Source organism: Poromitra crassiceps, assembly GCF_964638095.1.
Source record: "Poromitra crassiceps genome assembly, chromosome: 4".
In the NCBI taxonomy this organism is placed as follows: domain Eukaryota; kingdom Metazoa; phylum Chordata; class Actinopteri; order Beryciformes; family Melamphaidae; genus Poromitra; species Poromitra crassiceps.
Window position 1 is genome coordinate 30890216 of NC_139626.1, and position 16786 is coordinate 30907001.

Consider the following 16786-nt stretch of genomic DNA (forward strand, 5'->3'; position numbering starts at 1 on the left):
GGCTTGGGGTGAAACTAATGTCTCCTACTTTCTGAGGCACACAATTACTGACATAAGACCCTAAATTTAATAGTTAGAAGGTTTTTGTGGATTTTGGTTTCCAGGGACTTTAAAGTAAAAATCCATTCTTAGATGCTATTATATATAATTTATTATATATCATCAGTCTGTTACACTGTTATAATCATCAGTCTGTGGTGTTCAATGCTCTTACACTGTTATATATCATCAGTCTGTTACACTGTTATAATCATCAGTCTGTTACACTGTTATATATCATCAGTCTGTTACACAGTTATACTGTATATCATCAGTCTGTTACACTGTTATATATCATCAGACTGTTACATATGATCAGTCTGTTACACTGTTATATATCATCAGCCTGTTACACTGTTATACTGTATATCATCAGACTGTTACATATCATCAGTCTGTTACACTGTTACATATCATCAGTCTGTTACACTGTTATATATCATCAGTCTGTTACACTGTTATACTGTATATCATCAGTCTGTTACACTGTTATATATCATCAGTCTGTTACACTGTTACATATCATCAGTCTGTGACACTGTTATATATCATCAGTCTGTGATGTTCAATGCATTTCAGGAGTTATTTTGTGATTGTTATGGCACTGACAATCCCTCAACCTGTCAAGTCTACTGTTACCCAATTCGAACACTGGTGCATGTCTTGCGGCTGTATTGTTAACACTGGTGCATGTATTGTGGCTGTATTGTTAACACTGGTGCATGTCTTGTGGCTGTATTGTTAACACTGGTGCATGTCTTGCGGCTGTATTGTTAACACTGGTGCATGTATTGTGGCTGTATTGTTAACACTGGTGCATGTCTTGCGGCTGTATTGTTAACACTGGTGCATGTATTGTGGCTGTATTGTTAACACTGGTGCATGTCTTGTGGCTGTATTGTTAACACTGGTGCATGTCTTGTGGCTGTATTGTTAACACTGGTGCATGTATTGTGGCTGTATTGTTAACACTGGTGCATGTATTGTGGCTGTATTGTTAACACTGGTGCATGTCTTGCGGCTGTATTGTTAACACTGGTGCATGTCTTGCGGCTGTATTGTTAACACTGGTGCATGTCTTGTGGCTGTATTGTTAACACTGGTGCATGTCTTGTGGCTGTATTGTTAACATTGGTGCATGTCTTGTGGCTGTATTGTTAACACTGGTGCATGTCTTATTGTCTTGTGGCTGTATTGTTAACACTGGTGCATGTCTTATTGTCTTGTGGCTGTATTGTTAAAACTGGTGCATGTCTTATTGTCTTGTGGCTGTATTGTTAACACTGGTGCATGTCTTGTGGCTGTATTGTTAACACTGGTGCATGTCTTGTGTCTGTATTGTTAACACTGGTGCATGTCTTGTGGCTGTATTGTTAACACTGGTGCATGTCTTGTGGCTGTATTGTTAACACTGGTGCATGTCTTGTGGCTGTATTGTTAACACTGGTGCATGTCTTGTGGCTGTATTGTTAACATTGGTGCATGTCTTGTGGCTGTATTGTTAACACTGGTGCATGTATTGTTAACACTGGTGCATGTCTTGTGGCTGTATTGTTAACACTGGTGCATGTCTTGCGGCTGTATTGTTAACACTGGTGCATGTCTTGCGGCTGTATTGTTAACACTGGTGCATGTCTTGCGGCTGTATTGTTAACACTGGTGCATGTCTTGCGGCTGTATTGTTAACATTGGTGCATGTCTTGTGGCTGTATTGTTAACACTGGTGCATGTCTTGTGGCTGTATTGTTAACATTGGTGCATGTCTTGTGGCTGTATTGTTAACACTGGTGCATGTCTTGTGGCTGTATTGCATTCTGGTCTATTGAGGCTGCTGTTGGTGGAGAAAGCTCTTCTATGATGGATTTCTCCCTGTATGATTATTGATCATTGGTGTAAAATAATAAGCACTCCAGAAAAATCCGCCACTAAACAACGAAATCGGCAGAGAAAAGCACAGCACATCGCCATGCTGTTTTTTCCTGCTCGTTCCTACGTCAAGAACAACTCTATACCTAACAGACTATCGGCTCCACAGCGCCCCTGAGTGGTAGGGTGGAGGAAAACTCACAGCAGCGAAGGAGTAGGTGACTCCAAGCCAGATGGTGGAGACCAGAGGTGGGACAAAGGTGAAGGCCAGGAGACCGAACACAGGCAGGGTGAGGACGGCACAGGCCATCGCCAAAACCCCTCGCAGACCCAAATGGTCCTGGAACACAAAGACACACCCGGGAGAAAGTCTAATTTAGCATCAACTTAATTTAAAATTTGCTTGGCGATGAATGAACATCCAAGTTTAAGCAGTTTTCCTGATAGGGGTTTACAGGTTCACGATACTTACAATGAGAATGCCCACAATGGCTGAGAGGACTAGTGAGCAGTCATAAACGGCACCAGCGATGTAGGCAGCCTCCTTCTGACTGTAGCCACTGTACTTGTCCTGAATGAACTTACTGGACAGGGGAAAGACATTGGAGATGGTTTGAATGTGTGTACAATAGGGTTACAGTGATATACAGTATTGTTTTACTGATAGGACCGATATTGGCTTTTTATTAAATACTAGTAAGTTTCTAAATAAACCAAATATATTATATTATCACCATGACCGTTTAGAAATAGTTTCCTGGAGGTCAGTCAGTTGAATGTGGTGCTGCTTTCTACATTCCAGACGAAGTTAGACAAGCAAATAGTACTGTTACAGTATGTCACTGTTGTATTCATTCATGATTAACATTACATTTATTTCTAAAACTTTTACTGAATATATTGTCCTCTGTATTATTACAGATTTTTTTCTTCTTTCTTCATTCCCTATTTGTACACTTTGAATTACATTGATTGGGGGTACGGTGGTGCAGTGGTAAGCGCTGTCGCCTCCCAGCTCGAACGTCCTGGGTTCGATTCCCACCTGGGACGCTGTGAACGCTGAAGGAATGCGTGCCCGTCCGCATGTCCTAGAGTGCCCACCGCCCGGGTGGGGTCATCAAAAGGGCCTTTCTGTGTGGAGTTTGCATGTTCTCCCCGTGGAACCCCCTTCACCAAAACATGCAATATCCTGGTTGCTAATGTGGTTCCTCCTCTGGTCGTTAAGGGCGCCTGTTCAGAGGGAGGGGAACTGGTTGGAATAGCGTGAACCTCCCACGTGCTATGTCCTACCGGTGAAGCTTCCTCTGTCAGGTGAAAAGAAGCGGCTGGCTAACTGCCCATGTCTCGGAGGAAGCATGGAGCCAGTTTCGGCTCTCCCCAGATCGGCAGAGGGTGGAGTAGCAACCAGGATAAATAAATTAAATTAGCACTAATGGGGGATAAAAATAGGATAAGAAATCTGGAAAAAAAAAAATACATTGATCACAAGAATGGCAAACGGTGCTAACGTCTGTATAACATTTAAAGTGGTGTCATCAGTTCATGGATTTGCACATTTCAAAGGGGGCGTGAACTTTGCCTTACAATCACCTGAATTACCTGAAAATGAATTTGCACAACTAGGGATCTCGGGATCGCGCGCGCTATATGGGCTCGCCCGTCCTGCAGCTTGCCAAGCTGGCCCTGCAGCACGCATTCGCAGCTCGGCTGCTGTGTGGCCAATGAGACCACAGTGGGATTTATGACATCACTGATGATGTCACAGTGGATCACTGATGATGTCACAGTGGGATTTATGACATCATTGATGATGTCACAGTGGGATTTATGACATCACTGATGATGTCACCGTGGGATTTATGACATCACTGATGACATCACAGTGGGACAATCACAGTGGGACAGAGAAACAGAGAAACAGGCAGACAGAGCCCTAGCTCCCATTTATATACTGATGATGATGATGATGGCATTGCAAGGTAAAGCACCGTTTAAAAATACCCTTATATCTCCTTCACTGTCGCTGGGATGAGACACTGACATAACAAATATGGACAAAGCTATCCAATTCATTTTGGTCTCCCGTTTGGAGTTGATTCGTTGGCCATCGCCATCTTGATTTTTCGTCAGCAGAGTGGGAGGGAATGGGTTGAGTCCTTCCGCAGCTCACGTGAGATGGGGGTTTCCCAGAGCTGCAGCTCCCCTGCTATTGGTCCGTGATCGGCATGGTGCACGATCACTGGACAGGCGACCTGTCAATCACCCCCTTTTCTATCATCTATTTTACTCCAAACGGGCGCGTTACATAAAGAATTACCCCCATAAAGTAGCTAAAAGTAATCAAGCAATCAATTAGCTAAAATTTGGGGCGAGTTATATAAAAAATGGCCCCCTACAGTAGTTATGAAAAGGTGAAATTAGTTATATAGACCAAACCGTGTTAAGGCCCAGACTGTAAAGATGCTTAATTACTGTTACAAAGTGGGGCATTTTAACAGGAACGACGGGACTTCTGAGCCCTGCCTCAAGTGGCCATTCGAGGAATTACAGCTTAAACAAAGACTTCCGCATCTTCCTGGGAAAGGGGCAGAGCCAGACCCTGCTGACCCACCTGTAAGCAGGGGCGTAGTGGAGGGTCAATGCAAGTCAATGCAGTTTACCCACCTCTTTGAAATGAGGCAGACTTTACTCACCTATTTTCAGATCAACTATGAGGGGAAACGATGTGGGTAAACTACTCAACTTGGATAGTTGACCCACCTCTGTATTTACCACGACACCGCTGCCTGTAAGTTCTCCTCTGAGCTTTGAAAGACCCACAGGGATCATCACACTTTCTGCACATAATTCTGCTGCAAAACATGTGTTGACTGAGTGAGAAATCTCTCATCCTGTGCTTCTCAAATAGATTTCTAATTAAATTAATTTCAACTGCCTTGTGAAATTTTATATCGTCATTGCCCACCCCCCTTATTTTTTTACATGAACATATGCGGGCTGCGGGCAGTGGTGTAGTCTACCTTTTTTCAGAGGGTATACTGGGGGGCTTAACCGGAAGTGGGCGTGGTTTCGGCCGGAGGTGGGCGGATATTCGACCCGTTTTTTGTTGTTGTTCCTCCCCAAATTTACAGAATAGCTTCAGCTATCAGCTTCATCTTGCTTCTTCGGTCGCTATTCTCTCTCCTGAAGATTTGTTTACCGACGGGGAGAAAGCCTCATGTGATAGCCACCTGTCAATCTCTCTCTCTCTCTCTCTCTCTCTGCTCAACGCTGTAACACCATTTTATTTTGAAATTCAGTTGACTTTGCCATTTCCCACGGATATTGTCACGTTTTTCCTTCATGGCTTGACAGAAAAAGTCTGCCTTCACGCGCCTAGTCGGCTTGAAAATAGAACTCACGCCTAACGATAAAATCGGCGCAGCTCAGGCGAGGCGTGGGTTAACGCAAGGTTCACGTTGAGGCGCCCTGTGTACACAGCCTCATTGACTAAAAAGGACGCCTATTTGTGCGCTTTGTAACACAGGGTACAGGGTGAATTTTATGAATGGAAAGTGAAAACGATACGTATCATAGCGCATTTCCCAGTGCGCATACGCAAATCTGAGTTATTTTGCAGTGTGTATACGCCGCGGCCGTATACCTGCGTATCACGTAGACTACACCACTGGCTGCGGGTGAGCCTAGGAATCGAGCGTGCGTAGCACGCGAGATGCCTAGTAATTAAAATTGTCTAAGTGGGCGGGCGGTGGTTAGTCACGATTTTGCGGGGTGTCTGTTTGTGACATCATCAGTGATGTCATAAAGCAGGAATTGTGATGTCATCAGTGATGTCACTTGAGCAATTGTGATGTCATCAGTGATGTCACTCGAGGAACTGTGATGTCATCAGTGATGTCATAAATCCTTCCTGGCTGTGCTGTCATAAAGCAGGAATTGTGATGTCATCAGTGATGTCACTCGAGCAATTGTGATGTCATCAGTGATGTCATAAATCCTTCCTGGCTGAGGCAATATAAGTGGTAGTCTCGCAGTGCCAGCCGTAGATGATATCTACGCTTGACGCAAGGCATCCAGTCTGCAGCCATAAGAAGAAGAAGAAGCCGCTGCTCGCGTACTATAATTTCCAAAAACGATAATTTTGACCCTCAGGTACGATAATTCAACATTTCCCACCTGGCAATACTGTTTGTAGCTGACATCTTTGAGCAGTTATGCGGCAATTGAAAGAATACATGTTGTTGGGTGTGATGACACCCCGGCCTCCACAGGCAAGACAGGTGTTAGTGTGCCCACCACCCCAATATACCAGACCAGCAGTGGCTGTGGCCCCTAATCGCACAATCCAACTGGCCACTCCATGGTCTGAAGGCATTCAGGGACTACAACCTCTCACCATGGCCAACTCTGCAGCCCAGCAAAGCCAGTATGCCATGACACCTGATGGCCAGCAGATACTGGGGCCCAGCAACCAGGTGGTCGCACAAGGTGCAGGAGGAGACCAGCTCGGCAGAGCAGCACCCACATCCAGCTCCCTGTCTCATACATGGATGAAGCCACAGACCGGAGTTATGACCTCTCCTGCGGGACCGTCTCAAGGCAAGAAGAGTGACCCAATGAAGAGGGAAATGCTGCTTGCCAGAAACAAAGAGGCAGCCCGTGAAAGTCGCCAGAAGAAAAAGGCTTATGAACAAAATCTGGAAAATCGCATGGCGTTTCTAGAGAACCAGAACAAGACCCTGATGGAAGAACTCAAGAAATTGAATGAGCTCATAAACGGGTAACTTGTTTGAGGAGAGGTCGAGGAGTGAGACTTGTGGCGACAGTCTTCCATGAGCATTATATGTGCATCAATAAAATCTTTGCACTGACTTGTGTATTTGACTTAGTTTTTGTATGGTTATTTTCTGTATGTGTGGAGTAACTTACTCTGAAGGTTCTCATCCTAATGTGCGAAACGTTGACATTTATAGACAATCAAGATAACTAACTAACTTAGCTTCCTAGTAGTGCTAACGCAACGTTACTGTGAAGTTGCAACACTGCTTGTTTAAATACAATGGCCTATCTATACCAAAATCACTTCCAGGGGAGAACTCAAATGCAAAGACATTTGCATTTGTAGGCATAAACAAAAGTGAAATTAAATAAAGGGGGAATTGATGTTCAGCCAAGACAATACTTTTATAAGCCCTAAAGAAGGAGTTTGTAGTCAGTTGACTGCAAACTCCTGCTTTAGATGGTTTAGCATGTGAGATAACAGAAGAATGGACCTATGAGAACCAAACAAATCATGGAATTGATCAGAAAAGAGGCTATGAGCCCACTCAGCCCAGGGCTCGAAACAAACTTTTTTCAGTCCAAACCGTCCAAAAATACAATCTAAGCCGTCCCGAAATAAATGTTGCCGCCCGCATAGCTACTAAAACATAGCTACTAATGATTAGATGTTCAATCATCAACCCTTTTATTGAAATGCACCTGAAAAGGGAAATGTATGTTTTTATCTATCTATCTATCTATCTATAGCCACTTTCACACCGACCTTGAAAGCCGCAAAATGAACGGAAAATAGGATCCGCGCCTCCGATGTGAAAGTTGTGAACGCGGGTTGGTGAGTAATTGTTGTACGCCTTTCGTTCCGCCAGTGGACCTAGTCACAGCGCCGGGTTACCAGGCAACCCGCCTCCACTTGAAAGCATAGGAGCGGCAACACGGAATGGTGCGAATGGCCAACTCATTCATAAAAAAAGAATACAGGGGAAATCCCCTCATGCAGCAAGAAAAACAAGTGAAAGTAAAAAAAGTAGCCTATACAATCATGACTGCAGGGGCGCCAGGAGGAATGCTCCGTGCCTGGTAAGTTAGGCTTTATGCTCAAACGATGTTGACATTAGTAGGTAAAATTAACGGATAGGCTATAATAATAAGCTTCAGAGGACTATAGCTGTCTGTGGCAAGTTGGTCTGAGGATATTCCCTCTGCATTCCCTTACAAAAACTACTAATGTTATAGTAGTGATGTGCATTTAAGCCTATACTATTCCCCCGACGAACGTTATGCAGACTGCAGCTGTTTGATATGCGGGCGTCATCTTTCAGAACGGACGCTAATTAGGCTACTTCATGGGAATAATTTGCTTTACAAAAAACTGGAACCAAAAGATAAGAATTAGCCTTGTACCTAATAGGCTACATGATGGTGCATCTGTGATCCATAAAGGCGATCAGATGAATATTGAAAGCCTTGTTACCATGCTGCATGTGGACAACACTTTCGTGTTTTATCACTTTGATCCTTAACGACTGCAGCTGCACATTGGCTGGCGTACATCAGCGATGTTTGGTTGTTGAATGAATTAGTTCATCATACAGTAGCCTAGGCTACACTAACCTATGAAAATATTCATTTGGACTAGGAGAAGCTGGGTGGAAATGCCTCCGCTCGCCTTTCAATCCGGGAGCGGTGGCTGTCACCTGAAAGCACACCCCAGGACGGGAATGTGGCGGTGCTGCTTGGCTGTGTCTGAAAGCAATTTCTGTGGCGAGGCTGCCAGCTTTGCGGGCCTTCTGAACTGCAATTTTGCACGATCTGTGTGTGAAAGTGGCTTATCTATCTATCTATCTATCTATCTATCTATCTATCTATCTATCTATCTATCTATCGATTGTAAATAAACAAAAAACACATTACAATTGCCCCTGGTCTCCCCTATACTATAGTTGCTATCTCAGAAGCTCGGCGGTGTTGGAGATTAGAGAGTGGTAGAAAGAAAGCAGCGGCCCGTGTAAGCCGTGTTTAACCCATTGATACCTGATGCAGCATTTGTGTGTGTATCCCTTTAAGACCGCAAACCGCATATGATGCGGTTTGCGGTCTTAAAAGGGATACACACACAAATGCTGCATCAGGTATCAATGGGTTAAGGGCAACTGCTGCTGCCTGCTGGGAGATTATTTGCATCATGTCAATTTAACGTTACATTGCTGTGTTAAAAAATGAACCTTACATTTGTCAATTATAACAATCGTGCAGCTGTTTATTTTCTGGCAAGTGATCAAAAGTCTCATCAATTAACGTTAGTCTGGCATATCCAGATGCATGGTCTCCACACTTGGTTTTAGCGCTGGTCAGATGCATGGTCTCCACACTTGGTTTTAGCGCTGGTCAGAGAGACAGAGAGAGACGTTTTGATGTGAGTGTTTGATTGAGGTCCAGTGTCCTGTACGTGTGTGTCACCAATGCTCACCATTCCTTACAGTGCTGCAGTGCCCTGGTCGCTCCGCCCACCTCCAGAGCTGCGGAGGGAGCATTTGTTTCGTGGTTCAGCCGGGTGGGGCAGAATTGAACACAAATGTATTAATATTGAATGACGTGTTTTTCGTGTCCAAATTGCACAAAAACAGTGCTCTGCACTCAGTCCGCCCCCGCTGAGCACACTCCCTGAGTTTCAAGTCGATCAGACGAACGGTTCTCGGGATACGCGAAGCACAGAGGGACAGAGAGAGAGACAGACCTTGCTTGCTTGCTTTATAGTGTAGATGTAGATAGGATATCAGCCAGTCATGTGGTCCACTGTTGATATGATTGATGTTCCTCTCTGACCACAGCTACATAAAAACAGCGTAAATCATGTATTGAAATTGTATTTTCTTTTAATACTGTTTGTTTATTTTTTATTTATACTTGTTAGTAGTAGTAGTAGTAGTAGTAGTAGTAGTGGTAGTAGTAGTAATTCATTTAGGTGCCTAATGTATCCCAGATTTTCACTTAAGGAGCTGCTATCTTGCCTAAAATAATGTCATTAGTTTGGGTATCACACAGGGTCTAAATGCTGTTTCAGAGGCTTTTCCATTCTGCCAGGAACACAATTATATGGGAAACATTTAATACTCCTACTTCAGTTGACATGAACATGGCAAATATATAGAGGTACTGAGTATCAGCAGACAAAGTATCAGCTATCGGCCTCTTCAGTCTAAAAATAACAGTATTTGTGTCAGCCTTCAAAAGCCCTCATATGCACCTGATCTGTCTGTGTGTCTGGTGTGTTGATGTTAAGGTCTCTACCTGGCATCAGCGATGAAGGGGAAGATGCCATTGTAGAAGAACATGATGGTGAGAACCAGCAGCCAGTATCTGAGCGACAGCAGCTTCACATCCTGAATCCTCTGCGCACGCACACACACACACACACACACACACACACACACACACACACACACACACACACACATACCTTTAATAAACATTGACATCAAGAAAGATAAAACCAGATATCTCTAACGCCCCATACACTACATATTATTAGATTGGATTCAAACTGTTGCTAAAAGGCGAGTATTCCCACCACTTTGCGAGACTCTTCCTGGATGGTGCCTTCCAGCCCCAGCTGCTTCATCCCGATCTTGTCCAGGGCGCTGACTATGATGGCAGACATGAAGCCCAGCACGCACAATATCGCACCTGGACAATGACGCATTGCATCATTAGAAACATCTATTTTCTTCTTGTCTGCACTTGAAACCAACTTTTCTTTATCTTTTTGTTATTATTCAGACATGCCATAAACGTCCAGGTGCCTCACCTGGTTTCTAATGTGCATCTGCATCCTCTACCTACCTCCTCAGAGTCCACTGCATGCTTCTACCTACCTCCTCAGAGTCCACTGCATGCCTCTACCTACCTCCCCACAGAGTCCACTGCATGCCTCTACCTACCTCCTCACATAGTCCACTGCATGCCTCTACCTACCTCCTCAGAGTCCACTGCATGCTTCTACCTACCCCCCCACAGAGTCCACTGCATGCCTCTACCTACCTCCTCAGAGTCCACTGCATGCCTCTACCTACCTCCCCACAGAGTCCACTGCATGCCTCTAACTACCTCCTCACATAGTCCACTGCATGCCTCTACCTACCTCCTCAGAGTCCACTGCATGCTTCTACCTACCTCCCCACAGAGTCCACTGCATGCCTCTACCTACCTCCACAGAGTTCACTGCATGCCTCTACCTACCTCCCCACAGAGTCCACTGCATGCCTCTACCTACCTCCTCAGAGTCCACTGCATGCCTCTACCTACCTCCCCACAGAGTCCACTGCATGCCTCTACCTACCTCCCCACAGAGTCCACTGCATACCTCTACCTACCTCCCCACAGAGTCCACTGCATGCCTCTACCTACCTCCTCACAGAGTCCACTGCATGCCTCTACCTACCTCCCCACAGAGTCCACTGCATGCCTCTACCTACCTCCCCACAGAGTCCACTGCATGCCTCTACCTACCTCCCCACAGAGTCCACTGCATGCCTCTACCTACCTCCCCACAGAGTCCACTGCATGCCGTAGCTTTCCTCAAACTTCTTGCTGAGGAAGAAGTTGAGCACAGAGCCGAGGCGGGAGAAGGACAGGGTCAGACCGAAGGCCAGGGCCAGCTCCTTCCCTCTGAACCAGAAGGCCGTGATGCGATTCTGAACAACTATAATGAGGAAGCGGGTGAGCGAGAGGGAGAGATTTAGGGGTATTTGGGATAGTGGTCTCGGCTCAGTAGTGTGTATCGCAGCGTCCGGTGGCCTTACTAGTCAGAGACCCGTTGCCCGAGCCGAACAGAAGGCGCCCTGTCAGCATGAGGGGCAGCAGGTAGGGTGTTCCTTTGAAGTGGGAACCCAGCGCAAAGATGGATGACCCCAAAACACACAGGAAAGAGAAGAGAAACACTCCGACTGCACAGAGATAGGGAGAGAGATATCAACTGAGTGAGCTTACTGTAGTGTGTCCATGTCTTTGATCAGCCCTGCGGATAGGAGGACATATTGACCTACTGAGCCAGCTACGTATGATAGGAGGACATATTGACCTACTGACCCAGCTACGTATGATAGGAGGACATATTGACCTACTGACCCAGCTACGTATGATAGGACATATTGACCTACTGACCCAGCTACGTATGATAGGACATATTGACCTACTGACCCAGCTACGTATGATAGGACATATTGACCTACTGATCCAGCTACGTATGATAGGACATATTGACCTACTGACCCAGCTACGTATGATAGGAGGACATATTGACCTACTGACCCAGCTACGTATGAACTTACAGCGGTTTCCCAACTTGTCAATCAGGAAGCCAGCCATGATTACCACCACTGCATTGCTGTAGAAAAGAGTAGAAACACACCAGTAACTATTCTTTAACGAACGACGTTACTGTTTACTTGCACATGCAGAGCACGGTGGATGTCTTTAAAGTCGAACTGAACCCGTTGGCGCGTGCGTCGGCATCCGTTTCAGACTGAAAACATGACTTGTCTGAGATGACAGGTTGAGAGGCGGGTCATCGTAGCATGTCGATGATTTAATTTGACAATTCTGGTGACTGGCTTAATTGGCATTGGCCAATCCTGGTGTGTTCCGCCCCCAAATCGAGTGGGATCCAGCGTGTTGTCCTGCTACGCGAGTGGGATCCGCTGATTACCAGGCAGCCAGCTGCTTCGTGCGGAACGAGTGGACAATCCGATGCATGGGTGCTGCCCGCCCGCCTGGAATCTCCGAGGGGCGACCCCTGACAAACAGACTTTCAGGCGCGCGCCATTAACGCTATTGCGGTAAATACAATATTCCTGGAATGCGAGTTTTAACTCGCATGCCTCCCTAGGTAGAGGCATGCAGTGGACTCTTTGTATTCTTAGACATTACCGTTTTTGTTTTTGGTTCATGTTTCATACAATTGGCCAAGTTAGTAGTTTGTTTATGGGATAGGAATTCTGCCAGATGACAGGCACTAGGCGCCATTTTCTCCTTAATTTGGAAGAGAAAATTATCCTGAAATGAAGATTTGATTGACAGCTGCCATGTCATGATATGATTGGTTGAAATGGGGTAGAAATTTGATAGTACTAGGCAGACAATTGGACTCGAGTCATAGGGACTCAGACTCGAGTCGACTCGAGTCGCAAATTTGACGACTTCCGACTCGACTCGGACTTGGAAGGTAAATACTTGAAACTCGACTCGGACTTGGAAGAAAATGACTCGAAACTCGACTCGGACTTGTGACAAGATCAGCCGAGTGCACCAGCTGGGCGTACGCCTAGGTTTACACGCTACGTCCGATGTAGAACTCAAAGTTACGACTAACTTAATTTTATGACTAGTGCACCCTGTATGCACTGCGTCTGTGTATGGAGCAGGCGTAAAAGTTACACCCAAATGCGTAGCTACTCACTGACAGCTGTCTCATCTTGATCTGCGCGTGATGCGGCCGGAATCTTCTCCAAAAATATTGATCGATATGTGCTGTAAATACGTTTTGGGCGCAGGACCTCCGCTCGTCGGCGGGTTTTAAGCTGATGCGTCGGAAGATCTTTCAATTTCTTCCTGACTTCGTCAACTGCCCGCAGTGCGCAGTCTGCCATCGCATTCAGTACTGATTGCACTTGTGATCAAACTGCTTGTGTTGGCGCTGTTAAATTGAGCTGTGAGAACGTTTATATGCTTTGAATACAACTCTATAAGTTTGAGCTGAGTTGGAGCTGTCTGTCAGCTGTCTCGAGCTCGTCTGAGAGAAGTGTGTTGCTTGGCAACAAGCACGTATTAACGTGAACGCGCACGTCTGCAGCCTAAATAATCTCTGCCTTGTCATTTTTTCTAACCTGTGACTCGACTTGACATAACCTGTGACTCGACTCGAGACTTGACTTGAAATAACATTGTGACTTGACTTGACTTGACTTGCCGACAAAAGGAAAGACTTGGGACTTGCTTGAGACTCGGGACCAATTGACTTGAGACTCGCTTGGGACTCGGATCAGAGGGACTTGGACAATTGTCTGGTACTAGGTGACGTCAGCAAACTGTAGATTACTGTTATGAATGAAATCTTGAAAAATGAACTTTTGATGTGAAAAAGCGTGAAAAACTAAAGAAATTACATTTTTGTGATTTTTTTTTGCATACATTATTAAATAGGTGCACTGCACACCCAGGTATTTGAACTAAAAGAAAAGAAAAGTCATTTTTGGGTTCAGCTCGACTTTAACGAATGACGTTACTGTTTACTTGCACATGCAGAGCACCGTGGATGTCTTTAACGAATGACGTTACTGTTTACTTGCACATGCAGAGCACCGTGGATGTCTTTAACGAATGACGTTACTGTTTACTTGCACATGCAGAGCACCATGGATGGAGCCAGTTCCAGTGTGTGTACTTGTACTTACGTCCATGCGTAAATGGCATAGAGAAGGTTGTACTGCTGAGGCGTCATCCCCAGTCCCAGCACACAGTCCACTGTCCCATTGATCACTGTTGCGTTAGCACAGGTCAGGTTCTGTGGCACGGGAGGAAGTCGGGGACAATAGTTATTGTGTAACCTGCTGCCTCTCTTGCTGAGGGCAGCATTTGAAAATCTCCTGACACCAAGGTACAATTGTGATATAGAGAGGGACTGTGGAGGAATCAGATCTGTTGTGAGTCAAGTCAAGCCTAGACTCATACCTTTTTGACATCAAAATTGGGCTTTTCAACACGCAGGTAAACAGCGTGTGTTAACGCAAAAAATAGGCCACTGACACTTTCACATCGCCTCCCAACACGTTACAGCTGCTCCCCCGGAGTGGGCGTTTGAGTGGATTAACTCACTGTCACAGGCGACCTGGACACTTAAGCCCGTAGATTGACGTGACATTGTCTCCAATAGTGCCGAGATATGACCGGGTAAACAGTTAATCAATATAATCAACGTTACCTTTCACACACAACAGTAATATTTGGGCTGTGTCAATATTGCGACAGTTAGCCAGACTAGCAACGGAAATACCGCAATGTACTTTCAGAATAAAGGCATTAAAATGATCACCTTTGGAGAAAAAAGGTATTTCAAGGAATGAAACAGAAACTTTGTATCAAAATACTCATTGTGATGTTAAGATTACATATGGCTGTGACTCAAAATTAATATTACGGTTAACGTTACAAAATACGGATTTTATTTTGAAAGCCCTAAAGCTGAAGACCTACTTTTACATTCTGGTTGACATGACGCTTGTGCACTAAATGTTGGAAACTCCTCTCATCCTATAGGAGACACTTCTTTTTTTCTGTTGGCATATTCCGTCATTTGGGTTCCATTGGACACAATGTAAAGACAATTTAAAGTAATTAACAGTTAAGAAAGTCACATTTCAGCCTGTGGGAAGCACTGACCTCCGTTCTCAAGGGGCGATAAATACCACTTCCAGCGGGTGTGCAATTGATATCGCCAGCAGTTCACAGCTGATCCGATAAATAGTCATGTCGGTTGCAGAGACATTAAAACTGCCACTAAACGGCTTGGTCACTTTTAGACCGAACAAAAAGCCGATAGCTTGTGGATGTGGATATTAGTGGTGAATTTGGTACAGGGCAGGCGATAACTTTAAGCTGGTCTGCCCTGCTAAGATTGACTTACCCCCTGAAACTGGTCCTGCAAAACACTGGGGATGTCAAAGCAGAAATAGGAGCCAAATGTCAGCAGGCAGTTGAAGAACAGCACCACAAAGCGATAATAAGCTGAAAAAACGAAAGAAAGATAGTTGCATCAAATCCAAACATGAAATTACTGTTTTTTTAGTGGCCATTTGGTGCATCTTAAATCCAGTTTCACTATTGAAGATAATCTAAACATTGGACAGGTAACCACATAACCTCAGTATTTTTTAACACATGTGATGAGAACATACATGACAGTTTATTTTTTCATTGAAATGTCAGAGAAAATACTAACCATAATTGAACTATACTATATTTGAGTGCTCTGGTGGAGATGCCACCCTAGAGTCTAGTAGTCTTAAAGTCCCATTACGTTTGAATGGTCTTTGCTTTATTCACCAACTGAACTGAAATAATTTAGAAGGGAAGATATTGCTGAACAACCTAATGCAGGAACTTCAATGACATCTGAATAACATGTAGGCCTATTGGACATTGTGTACCCATCAACCAATTTAGCTCAGAACAGGGAGGGAGGTTAAGTTATTTTGGTTTTATACATTCCCACAAATTGTGTCCAGAATTTTATTTTAACTCTGGAGCATGAAGCACACAATATTTGCACAACGAACAGGGACAGAAGTCGTGGGTGGTGGTAGGCTATATGCAACAACAGCAAACAAGGCTTGTATTCTAACAAATCCAATGCAACCCGTTGCTGATGAAGGGTTTGGGATCCAAACAGGCTGAAAAAATGTTGAGTTGGCACTATTCTGTGTAGGGAAGTCTAGCGATGCTCGATCTGGTGACTGAAAGTCACTGTGGAATAGAAACAACAACCAGACTTACCTCTCTCCGCCGGCTGCGCCATGGTGAAGCAGAAAGACGATGGCAATCAAAGAAAACGTCAAACTCCCATCCTGTACATTTGTTTACATGGACAGTGGAGCAGGGGAAGGGACTGGGAGAAAGGTGGCGCCCAACAGACCGTGCTGCTCGCGCCTGCGGACTGCGCGCTGTTCCCAGCACATGGATCGATCTGTTGGTGCGTAAAAAGCGCTGCGGATGGTTTGGAGATCTGCCGCACGCGGCACAACGCAACTCTGCAGCGGAACTGACTACGCCTGCCTCGTGTGTCACGTCACATCCTGGCTTTCACAATTTAATGCATTTGGGTTGATTGGCACAATGGCACAACAAGTAAAGTTTCTCCAAAATGTTGCAGAATAATTATCTGAAATTAAAAACAGGGAATCAATGTAGTTTTTTTTTGACAGAGCATCAGGTCACAGATGTGTTAAAAGTAACCGAGAAAGCGATAGTAGAGAGAAACAAACAAATCTAATCCCTTCTTTAGCATCACAAATACTTCATCATGATTCTTGTAGATTTATTATTGTTT

General features: G+C 44.9%; 1 protein-coding gene and 1 pseudogene across 2 annotated transcripts in view; one reads left to right on the forward strand and one right to left on the reverse strand.

Annotated features, from left to right (window-relative positions):
• mfsd1l (major facilitator superfamily domain containing 1-like) overlaps positions 1-16360 on the reverse strand; it is a 19013-nt gene extending 2653 nt beyond the window's left edge. The window contains exons 1-10 of the mRNA XM_083634696.1: positions 16234-16360; positions 15365-15465; positions 14136-14245; positions 12015-12070; positions 11487-11630; positions 11228-11386; positions 10256-10371; positions 9976-10076; positions 2378-2489; positions 2108-2245 (exon numbers count right to left, since the gene is read on the reverse strand). Coding sequence (XP_083490822.1) covers positions 2108-2245; positions 2378-2489; positions 9976-10076; positions 10256-10371; positions 11228-11386; positions 11487-11630; positions 12015-12070; positions 14136-14245; positions 15365-15465; positions 16234-16255 — 1059 coding nt within the window. The 5' untranslated portion in view covers positions 16256-16360. The remainder of the gene's footprint in view (positions 1-2107; positions 2246-2377; positions 2490-9975; positions 10077-10255; positions 10372-11227; positions 11387-11486; positions 11631-12014; positions 12071-14135; positions 14246-15364; positions 15466-16233) is intronic.
• LOC310774895 (cyclic AMP-dependent transcription factor ATF-1 pseudogene) lies at positions 4629-6689 on the forward strand (annotated as a pseudogene). Its single transcript has 2 exons — positions 4629-4634; positions 6101-6689. The product of its transcript is annotated as a cyclic AMP-dependent transcription factor ATF-1 pseudogene (transcript).
• Positions 16361-16786: the final 426 nt, after the last annotated feature.